The sequence below is a fragment of the Lates calcarifer genome, unplaced genomic scaffold, assembly GCF_001640805.2.
Source record: "Lates calcarifer isolate ASB-BC8 unplaced genomic scaffold, TLL_Latcal_v3 _unitig_630_quiver_968, whole genome shotgun sequence".
NCBI lineage: Eukaryota > Metazoa > Chordata > Actinopteri > Centropomidae > Lates > Lates calcarifer.
Window position 1 is genome coordinate 1 of NW_026117860.1, and position 11,651 is coordinate 11,651.

An 11,651-nucleotide genomic window follows, 5' to 3' on the forward strand; every position below is an offset into this window, starting at 1 on the left:
CAGACTGTAAATCACCATCGTAATAACAAAGAATGAAGAAATATTTATGAGTTTATTTAGAGCTGATGACGGCGCAGTTAATATCATTTTAACTACTGATTCATCATTAGTGAACGATGATTTAACTTCGACTGAGAACATGCTTTATGTCTCATTTCAAAGGCCCCTCTATACTGCATCTGTTCCTATTAAAAAACATGTTTTTCTATAAAATGTCACCCTGATCTGAGACCTTTAATATCAGGTATCCGCCAAAAAACAAAATCTGATCTGATAAGAGTCCTGCAGGGATGATGTGTTTCTGTAGTCCAACCCTGAAGTTAGCATCAGCCTGGTTCCCTCACAAAAAAGCGACTGGGTAATAGACGTCATAATTACCATGGCCAATTTCTTCATCACTTCAACACCTCTTAGTATTTTAAAAAACTCACCACGACTCCGGCGTCGACGGCCATCGTCAGATCTTGCGTGTCGTCGTCGTCATTGTTGCTCAGTTGAGTTTCTGTTATTAAAAGCAGAGGACCACCTAAGATCGGTTGTCTTTAGTAATGTGTCATCACTTGTTGAGAATCTGAAGATTTAAATTATAATCTTCAGTCGCTGCCTCCACACTGGATGCCAATAATGAATATATTATCATTATTATCAATATTATAAACATTAGCTTAAAGTAACAGATATATGAAGTGATAACATCCAGTTTTGTAGAGTTAACTGTGTTAAAGTTCATCTGACGGAGCCGGTGCAGGGCATTCTGGGAAATGTAATAAAAGACTACCTGGAGTAAAAAGTAGGAAACCTCTGTTGAAATAAAAAACAAAACTCTAAATTGCCGTAACAGTGTATTAAAGTGTCCTGGTCCTTTAACACATGATTAATGAGAAGTAGAATTAAATAATAAAACAAATATTAGAAAGTAAGATGCTTCAGTACCTGGACAAACCTCACAGTCGTCGGTATCCACCTGTATCTCTCCTTCCTCATTATTCTCCTCTTCTTTTTCCTTCTCTTTCTCTCTCTCTTCTTGCTCTTCCTCTCCATCCTCTCTCCTCTTCTTCCTCGTCTGCGTCACACAGTTTTTTGCCTCTGAGTCGGAGACCACGTCTGAAAATGAGTTTCACACATCTACACGTTCATTTCTGTTCTGAAGTGACGGCTTTTATTTCAGAGTTAAACCGGGTCGGGTGAACTCCAACCAAACTCTGTATTCAGAATTTATTGTCAGGCAGCTGTATGTAACCCGGCTCACTACTGACACTAGTGGCAAAAAGATGGTACTGCTACACTAAAGGATGAAGCCGGTGTTCACGGTTTCTGAGTCTACAGTGAGTTCAAACTGGAAAATGACAAAATGAAGCAGACTTATGTAAAGCCAAAGACTCAGACTTACTAGAAAACAGTAAAGTACTATCAACATCAGTGGCAAGAAAAAGTGAGTGAACCCTTTTCTGCATTTCCTCTTGAACTGGACTCAAAGAAGAAGAGTTTTACCTTCGAGGAACGTGGTGTTCAGGTGATTCAGCCAGGAGATTCAAGTGAAGGAGATTTCTAGGGGAAAAAAAGTGTTCTTGTTCAGTGATGTGATTTCAAACATTAGGCACAACAGCATCTTCTCTTGGTGAATTTTAGGTCCAAGCCATCGTGGAAACTGTTTTAATGACACATGGAAGTGGTTTCCCCTATCAGCACATATTTATATTGGTTAAGTTACAGAAGTTCAAGCTTATTAAAAACAGTTCTATTTATATTTAGGACTGAAAAATGTGAAGGATTGATAAGCTTTGATAATCTGACATGAGAAGTCGACTCTTCTAATCAAACTTTTTTATGTGCGTACATGTTAGGGTTTTGATGCAAGTTGAAAACAGCTATTAATTATTAATTAAACAGCTGCCAAATGCAACTCAGTGCATGACATTTATATGAGCCTTGTGCAGCTCTATGACTGTGATTCTTCCGCGTGTGAAATCTCAATATATTGCCCACTTTTAAGTAAACTATCATCTATTGTACAGGGAGTAATGAGCGATTGAACAAGGGAGAGATTGATTGGTAATGTGACTAAACGTTAGGTTTATTTTCTTCTGTCTCTTCAGGTAATCTCTGAAGATATATATATATATAGATATATATATCTATATATATATCTATATCTATATATATATATATATTGTGAGGTCCAACTCTCAACACTCTAAGCATCATACAGTGCACAATGTCAGGTTTACGGCGTATTTCTTCCAGTCAGATGCTCAGTGCCCAGGTTAAAGTCACTATCGTACCTCTGGTTGGGCAGGATGGCCTCCCCCCACTCAGCCTTCCTCAGCAGACACCTCTGAGCCTGCTTCAGACTCTTGTTGTACACGTCCATCCTGAGCCAGGATCACCTGAGAGTAGAGACGAGAGAAAGTCTGAATGACCAGATAAACTGATGGGAGAGATTAAGAACTCAGTTTGACGTCGACACATTATCGATCACCTGTGTGTAGGCATCTGGGTCCAGGCCTCGTGGACAGAAGGGAACCCCCCAGTAGTAGTGGACCATTGGCCCGCCTGCAGGTTCCCCAGGTGGGTCCACCGCCCTTCTCACCGCCCCTGATGCTGCTGTCCACAGGTAGACGCAGAAGAGGAAGAAGGTCCGGGCGAGACGTCTTTGTTTGGGCTCCGGTTGTTTAACGTGCTGAGACTCCGGCGTGAGACGCACCTGAGGCTGGACAGAGTTGGAGCAGATGATCAGCCTGATGTGTGATAAACAAACTGATCTTTATCATAACCTTGGTGTTTTCTATACCTGCAGTTCGTCCCTGGAGAAGCTGCTGTTACATGATTCAAAGATGCAGCCCGACTGTCGCCTGATGGACGGGTCTCTCCTCTGGAAAGACCGGGCTCGGAGAACCCACCGGCTGCAACAGACGGAGAGAGGAACGATAAAAACAGAGTGATAAGTTTAACAGGTTTATGAGCTGATGTTGTGACGGTGAGAAAGCCCCTGTACCGTGACGTCCTCGTCCTCGTCCGACCAGAGCAGCGTCATATCACTGGTCAGCTCCTTCTCCTCTAAAGAGTTACAGTCTTTAGATGTCGCGTTCAGCTCCTGTACATCGTCATCTAAAACCAGAGAGCAATGTCAGAAATGTCAGAGTCTCACCGTCAAAGCAGAGCATGTGATGTTTGACTTTACCTGACGACGTATTAGTCTTGTTGAGGCTGCTGACTTGATTGCGATCGATCTTGTTGTCCTACGTTCAAAAGAAGAAAGAGAAAAGAAACGAGAAGGAATTTACAGAGTGTCTGGATATATATACTATACTTATATTCAAAATGAAAACTCAGGCGTCAGAAGCCGAATCTGTGGTTTTACTTCAGGCGGGAGAAACAAACTGGTTGTGTTGCCGCCTTCAGCTGGAGGTCTGACTTCTTAAAACCAAACCACTTCTTCACAACAGACGTAGCTCCAGTTCCTCGTCAGAGGTCGATGTCCTGCCACTCTGTTATATTAATGCACCAAAATGTCATCACGCTCTATTGAAATGAAAGGATGTTTGAATCCACATGATCCATTCTTCACTATCACAGAAAAATCTTTTAAAACACACATAAACACTGATGTATGTCTCCACCAACCAGTCCAGTTGTAGTTAATCAGCGTGTGAATTCTTGAGTTACGGCCAAACCTTCAGTCATAGTGACCCTTGACCACAATAAATCAGTTCATCTGTGAGTCCAGGTGAACCTGTGTGCAGTATTGAATCAGAGCCAGACCTACGGAGTAACTGTTATGAACACTGTGAAATGCACTGTTTACTAAAGGTGCACTGTTTAGCATTCGAGGACGTGATATTTGATAACAAGAGGGTATAGACTTTTATTCCGACTGCAGATAGGAAAACCATCCAATCCCGTGTGTTCCTGCTGTGAAAGAGACTTCGCCCTCAGCCTGACTCACCTGAGGTAAACAAGGAAACAGAAGATTTGTTCTGCATCAGTGAGAAGAGTCGGAGACGTTAAAATCCAACTACAGACTAAACCACTGCTTCTGCTGAATACCACCACTTTTAGAAGACTCTCAGGGAGCAGGGAAAGACGGACTGGTTTCCTGTCTGCCTGCTGTGAGACTGAATGGCTTCCAGATTACTAATCAGTTTCTCTTTGAAACTGAAGTGAATGTTTGAGCAAAATTTCAAGGAATTCATGATTTTAAGACCTGAGGAAGAGAAGGAAGTATAAATTCGATTTAATGATCTTTTAATTTTTAAGTCTAGTTTTACACATTTATCATTTAAATGCAAACTGAACAGGTAACAGAACAGAAGAGCTATTTCACAATCTCTGCGTTCCTGCTCTGAAAGAAACTCCTCCCTCAGCCTGACTCACCCCAGACAAACCAGGAAACAGAGAATTTATTCTGTGTCACTGAGAAGAGACAGAGACGCGCTGAGAGACAAGACAAGACGAAGGTTTACCTATAGTCAAAAACCACGGAGGACAGCTACAGGAGGGAAGAACTGGGAATACTGGAAATACTACAACTTCAACCTGCTGCTAACTCCACACAGTTTTACAAGAACAAAGACTCAAAGTGAAAGTAAACTCTCAGGGAGCAGGGCGTGACTGACTGGTTTCCTGTCTGCCTGCTGTGAGACTAAATGGCTTCCAGATTAAAGGAGGAACTCTGCTGTCCGGTCTGTCATGACATCTTTAAAGATCCTGTCATCCTGTCATGCAGCCACAGCTTCTGTAAAGACTGTCTGCAGAGCTGGTGGAGAGAGGAAAAAACCCACGAGTGTCCAGTTTGTAAGAGAAGATCTTCAATGGAAATACCACCTCCTAACTTCGAGTTAAAGAACCAGTGTGAGTCCTTCTTACAGGAGAGAGATCAGAGATCTTCAGAGGCTCTCTGCAGTCTGCACTCTGAGAAACTCAAACTCTTCTGTCTGGACCATCAGCAGCCAGTGTGTGTCGTCTGCAGAGATTCAGAAAATCACAACAAACACAGCTTCAGACCCATCGATGAAGCTGCACGACAACACAAGAAGGAACTTCAGGAAACTCTGGAGCCCTTAAAGAAGAAGTTAAAGGATTTTGAACGAGTTAAAGTGAAGTTTGATCAAACAGCAGGACACATTAAGGTCCAGGCCCGACACACAGAGAGGCAGATTAAGGAGCAGTTTAAGAAGCTTCACCAGTTTCTAGAAGAGGAAGAGGAGGCCAGGATGGCTGCACTGAGGGAGGAAGAGGAGCAGAAGAGTCAGATGATGAAGGAGAAGATGGAGGCTCTGAGCAGAGAGATAGCAGCTCTTTCACACACAGTCAGAGCCACAGAGGACGAGCTGAGAGCTGAAGACGTCTCATTCCTCAACAACTACAAGGCTGCAGTGGAAAGAGTCCAGCAGCGCCCCCTGCTGGAGGATCACCAGCTGCTCTCAGGAGCTCTGATAGACCAGGCCAAACACCTGGGCAACCTGACCTTCAACATCTGGAACAAGATGAAGGACATGGTCTCCTACAGTCCTGTGGTTCTGGATCCAAACACTGCTGGTCCAGGACTGATCCTGTCTGAGGATCTGACCAGTCTGAGACGAGGAGAGAAACAACAGCTTCCTGACAATCCAGAGAGGTTTGATTCTAACTGGTCTGTCCTGGGCTCTGAGGGGTTTAACTCAGGGACTCACAGCTGGGACGTCGAGGTTGGAGACAATACAGACTGGAGACTGGGTGTGTTAGCAGAGTCTGTCCAGAGGAAGGGAGTCATCTGGTCTGGAATATGGAAAATAAGGTTCTGCGGAGGTAAATACTCAGCAGTATCACCATCGGCTCCATCCATTATTCTCCCAGTGAAGAGGAAGTTCCAGAGGATCAGACTGAATCTGGACTGGGACGGAGGAAAACTGTCGTTCTCTGATCCTGATACTGACACACACATTCACTCCTTCACACACACCTTCACTGAGAAGCTGTTTCCATATGTTGACACGTCTTCCCCACTGAAGATTTCACCACTGAGACCTTCATTCACATTGAGATGATGATGATGATTACATCCATTTACTTTTCTCAGCCAGAGAAAAATAAAATTAGATGTACCACCTTGTGGCTGTACGCCTCCACCAACCAGTTGTAGATAATTAGCCTGTGAATTCAGAGTAATTGAGTTTTGTGCCACATTTTAGCAGATTGATCCATCATGATTTTCATTCGTGGAGGCGTGGCTGTGTATAAAATAGTCAGCTACAATGTTAAAAATGCTTCATTATGCCTGCTTTGACTACTTTCGCTTTTAACTCAATTTACACTTCTATATTTTTAGTTAAGTAATGTTTTCAATCAGGCATGGGTCGGTATGTGTGTAACGTTAGTGAGGAAACAAGCTGATGTCAGCTAGTTAATTATCATCTATCTCAGTAGAAAGTCTGTTGTGTTTATTTCACTGATGCTAGACATGCTAACTCTCGTAGCTGTTCCATACGTTCATTTCAAGACAGCAACACCTTGAATTTTTTCTCTGTAGGAATGGTATAATGGAAAATGCTAGTGGTTTTGAAGCCTTGACTTTTTCAAACCTACTACTATACCTTGAAATCAGTAACTGAGAGTTACCATGCCTATTTCCAAAGCAGGACTTTTATTTTAACAGTGAGTTATTAGTACTTGAGTAAAGGATCCAGATGCTTCCTTAACTCACCTGTGTCAGACTCTGAGCAGGATCCCTGATGGCGGCGGGAACCTTCTCCTTGTTGAGATGAGTCTTCAGTTGTCGTCCTGTCCTGCCAAACACCGGGCTGGCAGAGCGACCCTGACTCTCCCCAGTTGGTCCTCGGTCAGTCTTTGGGAGTACAGAGCTTTTGCGGACTGACGGAGGAAGGGGGTCCTCAGGACGACTGGGGCTTCTCGGGAACACCGGGCTCTTGGGCCGACAGGACGTGGACCTGATGGTGGAGGTTAAACTCTCCTGAGAGGTGAACGTGAACCCTGAGTTTTCACAGGTTGTGTTGCAGACTTGCGGTTTGCAGGCACTTGGAGACGTCTCAGACCGAGTACTCCGGCCGAATACGGGACTTTTAAGATACTCAGGACTCAGCTGTGTCTCTGCATCGTCGCCCTGATCGGTCTCTGAGAAGTCAGGACTTTTAGGACACGCTGTGAGGTGACCGGAGCTTTTGGGAAACGTCGGGCTCTTGGGCTGAGCAGGCAGTGGCTTCTGGGTCGAGGTCTGACTGTCCTGAGAGCACAACACAAACCCTGAGGTTCTGCAGGTTTCCAGAAGGCCTTGGTTCAACCGGGGGACGTGGACCTCGGCTCTGCAGCCGGTCAACGGGAAGACGGGGGATTTACGGAGCTGACAGTCGTCGATCTGAGTCGAATCGGAGCTCTGATTCAGAGAGAAAACAAAGGTCATGTAGTAAACATGCAGAGCTGCAACAACTCAGCAGTTTAATTAGTTGTTGATCAAAAATCTTAAATTAGCAACTATTCTGCTCAAATAATAATCCTTTTAATAATCCTTTTAAAGCAAAAAATTCACTTTTCCAGCTTCTCAAACACAAAGATTTGATGTTTTTCTTTATTACACATGAGAATAAACTGAATATTTTTGTGTTTTAAATTAATTTTACTATTTGCTGGTATTTTATTGGCAATAAAATGATGAAAATAATCATTAGTTGCTACTTTATATATTGTGTGTATAATAATAATATGGACACTTGAGACTAACAATTACAGAGGAAAAATAGTTTAATAGATTAACAATTAAGTGACTGATAATAAAACACAGCAGCAGATTAATAAATGATGATGTCTGTTAGTTTTAAAGGAGATAAAGAGTGAGAGATGTTTTCTGACAAACCTGTGGAGAGTCCAGCAGCACTAACTCTGACTCTGAGCTGCAGGGTGAAGCCTGAGTCTGAGACAAGTCCGGCATCTCCAGCAGAGGACTTCCTTCTTTCCTTCTCCGCTTTTTATTCCTGTTGTTATTTTCACTTCCAGTTCCTTTCACGTCTGGGAATAAAACACAAATGTAACAGTGGATGTTTCCTGCTTTAAATCTACCCACCAAGCCTCGCAGGACGTTCAGGGGTCTGCAGCGACTCACCTCGGTTCAGGTCTGTCTCCTCCGACGCTCCCTGATCCACGGCCGACGTCCTCTTCCCGTTTGAGTACAGGAGTTTCCGTCGAGGGCAGAGCCTGAGCGAGGCTTCGGCGAGGAGGCTTTGACTTTGGGACGGCGGGCACTGCTGCGTCTGGCCGACCATCTACGAGAGAAGAAGAAGAAAACCACGCAAAGGATGACGACTCACATGTAACTCGAGCAGGGAGAGAGGAGAGTAGCTGAGAAAGAGGTTTGACCATTTGGATATAAAACGTCATCGCTTCCTCATTTTACCCTGTTCGACATTTGTCTTCAATTCTGTCATAATTAGTGTTTGAATCCTTGAGTCATGGGCAGAAATGTGTCTTGTGAGGTCACAGTGACGTTGACCTTTGACCTCTGAACACCAAAATTCTTGTCAGTTCTGTGAGTCCGAGTGAACGTCTGAACCAAATGTGAAGAAATTCCTTCAAGGCGTTGACGACCCAATATTTTCAATTCTCCTATGTTTTCTATGACAGTAAACGCAGCATCTTTGGGTTTTGACGATGACACTTTGAGCTTTAGGAAACTGTCACAGTTTTGTGATGTTTTATGTCCAAACAACAAAAAAACAATCAAGAAAAAGAGAAATAAATAAATAAAACAGCCATAATTACATTTGAAGATAAGTTCTGACTGGTACCATTTTGGATGCTGTTGTTTTGATCAATCTTGTTTGTAGGTTGATCCTGTTAAATGTTGTTTTGTCGGCTGCTATTACTCCTACAAACCACTAGGTGTCACTGTTCTGCTGCGTTTCACTCTTCATCTCTTACAGAGAAGTTAAATTCAATCCAAACTGGGCTTCAGACTGTGTTTGTTTTACCTCGGTGTCCCTAATAAACTGACTCACGCTCTCCTGGATGGCTTTCATCATGGCCTCCTCTTCCTGCTGCAGCCTGAGCGCCGTGTTACTGGCTTCCTGTTCACTCAGACGTAAGGCCAGGTCCATCATCTCCTCCTCTGTCATCTCTGGAAACAACAGACACAACGTCACTCCGTCAAAAGTCAAACTCTTTGTCTAGTTACATGGACACTGTTTCCAACAACATTTACGCTGCATAAAATAAAAACAAGAAAAGTCAAAGTTAATGTTTTGAAATCATTCTGATTCCCTCGTACCTTTGGTTTTTGATTTGTTTTCCCTCTCTCTCATGCGTTTTTGTCTCGCTGATGCCGGCGACAGAAGAGATGATGAGAGCTCGTCCTGGAAGAAGTTAAGATTTGATACCGTTATTAACAAAAAACCTTTGTTTTCACCTGTTTGCAAAAAACGTATGTTAACAAAAAACATTTGTGGAGAACGCTACAAACTATTTTCATATTATCAGGGAAAAACTGGTTGGACTGTGAATAAAAAATAAAAGATAGAGACAAATCCCTGAGCTACAAGTCTAAGAGATGCAGCTTTCATTACCCCACCAGAGTGACGGGTCTTCAGACGTCTGTATTTACCTCACAGCTCTCTACCTTGGCGTCTGCGTCGTCAATGGCTTCGTCCTCCTGCGTGTCCTCGTCGATCTGTCGGCTCTCAGAGGGAACGTCACTCACATCCTTGGCTGTTTGCTTCCTCAGAGCCATCCTGGTCTGATCCTGAGTGACTTCAACCAACAGAAACACACTGAGATTCAAGTGTCACATTTAAAAACCATGTGATACAGCAGTTACTCACTGATTTCACACAGTTCAACAGCGTCACAAACCTCTGTGACACAAAAGCTGCATTAACTTTGCCTAAATGTTCCTAATAAACGGACACTGAGAGGATCCTACTAAACCTTTATGTAGACACTGAAATATTTTAAGTTGTAGCAGTAAGAAGTGGCATCAGTTTTTCTGTTTGTTCTGCTTTAAATAAATAAAAACAACTCACTTTAAATTTAAAAAATCACTGTTAAATCACAGCTTCAATAACACGGTTTAAAAGACCACTAACTCCTTACACTTCACACTAATTAAACATCTCCTGAGAGCTCACCTGCCTCCACCTCTCTCAGCTGTATTTACCTGGTTTACCTGAAGATGATGATGAAGGCTGTGCTCCTCTTCCTCTCATCTGTCCGGCGTCTCGAGAGTGGACCTCAAAACAAACGGACGTCTGTGTTGAAAGTTTTCAAAGAGCAGAGTCAGAGGCACAGAGCGACTGAAATCACATTAAAATCACACTTTAAAGAGTCCAGCTCGAAATTAAAGAGTCACTCACTGAGAAGTATCTTCTGTTAAAGTTAAGAAATTAGCCTGAACACCGCGAAAACATCATCGGTTCATATGGAAACAAACTGAAGACGAGACACTAAAAACTGTCAATAAAACTCGTCTTTTCGCTCTGCTGTTTAAACAACCGTTTAACTTGAACAAACATCGTTTGTTTGTTTGTTTACGAGTTGAGCAGCTGACGAAAACACCAATAAAACAAACAACATTTAGTTTAAAAACACTCACGGCAGAGTTTTGCTCAATTTCGCGGCGCCATGTTTGTTTCTGTTGACGCAGTCACGTGACAAAGACGCAACGTACGTAGGACTGCGCAGCTTTCGTGCTGCGTTTACGGGCTGTCGGATAACGTGACCACATATTGCCTTCAGGGCAACGAGAAAGTCGGCGATAGAAAAGACTCCCCGTCGGGGAATCGAACCCCGGTCTTCCGCGTGACAGGCGGAGATACTGTCCACTATACTAACGAGGAGAGGTGAGGACTAGCACCTGACCACATCCAACTGTCGAGCGGATTGTTGAAACTTTGTGTCAACTGCAGGTGATAAAAATTTGACACATTTTAGAGCATACTGAAGATTACTTCAAAGTTTTTAAAATACAGGAAAATGTGTCCATTTGACATGTGAAATGTGAGAGAAAATTACTTCCAATGAAAGTCATAACTACTGCTATAACTCCCTGCTGGGGAACTGAACCCCAGGCTTAAGCATCACAGACAGATACTGTCCACTATACTAAAAAGGAGAGGTGAGAATAATCACGTGACCACATCTAAAATGCTTGATAATTTCTGGTTTGATACGTTTACAAATTTGTAAGATTCACAGTGAAAAGTTTGTGTTGCTACCCAGTTACTACACTATGGAAACTACTGCCATGTACTTTAATCGAGAACACGCCGTAAACTGTCCTTTCATGGACTTTAAAGTCATGAAATATAACAAAGTGTTAGCTTGCAAATTTGATCTGTTATCAAACAGTATAACAAAAAAGTATAAGTGGAAATGGAAAACTCAAATCTTCTGTTTTGATTTCTGATTGACTGTCTGTCTGATATCACTATACATACAACTACAACTACAATCAGTTCAATGAGTCACAATCATCCTGTAAAATCTCATCTTATTGTGAAAATCTGCTCCTGTTCCAGCCCTTCCTACCTGACCTGCCTCCATCACAGGTGGAGCCCGAGTCAGTCCAGGAAACAGTTATTAGTTATTAAAGGTGAATTATTTCACCATTTATATGTGTGTACATGAGAGTCCTTCCACCCCTCCCCCACCCAAACCACATGACACACACA

The 11,651-nt window shown here is 42.9% G+C and overlaps 2 protein-coding genes and 1 non-coding gene across 7 annotated transcripts; 1 reads left to right on the plus strand and 2 right to left on the minus strand.

Annotated features, from left to right (window-relative positions):
- Positions 1 to 2,460: 2,460 nt before the first annotated feature.
- Positions 2,461 to 11,575, minus strand: LOC108879329 (uncharacterized). 5 transcript variants are annotated; one of them, XM_018670570.2, is made up of 12 exons: positions 11,509 to 11,575; positions 10,139 to 10,229; positions 9,587 to 9,732; positions 9,254 to 9,338; positions 8,985 to 9,103; positions 8,093 to 8,252; positions 7,847 to 7,998; positions 6,683 to 7,369; positions 3,182 to 3,239; positions 2,996 to 3,108; positions 2,792 to 2,903; positions 2,461 to 2,710 (listed from the first exon to the last, which is right to left on the minus strand). In XM_018670570.2, exons 1-11 carry the CDS (start codon positions 11,521 to 11,523, stop codon positions 2,829 to 2,831), a joined length of 1,701 nt encoding a protein of 566 aa, XP_018526086.1. In that variant the 5' UTR covers positions 11,524 to 11,575; the 3' UTR covers positions 2,461 to 2,710; positions 2,792 to 2,828. The 5 variants fall into 5 exon arrangements, with proteins under 5 accessions (XP_018526086.1, XP_050925093.1, XP_050925092.1 ...); XM_051069136.1 differs by lacking the exon at positions 11,509 to 11,575 and adding an exon at positions 10,335 to 10,535 and having other exon boundaries at positions 10,148 to 10,229; XM_051069135.1 differs by lacking the exon at positions 11,509 to 11,575 and adding an exon at positions 10,574 to 10,682 and having other exon boundaries at positions 2,462 to 2,710; positions 10,148 to 10,229.
- On the plus strand, positions 4,091 to 6,676 carry LOC127142136 (E3 ubiquitin-protein ligase TRIM39-like). The gene has a single exon (XM_051069137.1). The coding sequence runs from the start codon at positions 4,647 to 4,649 to the stop codon at positions 6,024 to 6,026; it is 1,380 nt and encodes a 459-aa protein (XP_050925094.1). The 5' UTR covers positions 4,091 to 4,646; the 3' UTR covers positions 6,027 to 6,676.
- On the minus strand, positions 10,746 to 10,817 carry trnad-guc (transfer RNA aspartic acid (anticodon GUC)). Its single transcript has one exon. It is a non-coding gene; the product is annotated as a tRNA-Asp (tRNA).
- Positions 11,576 to 11,651: the final 76 nt, after the last annotated feature.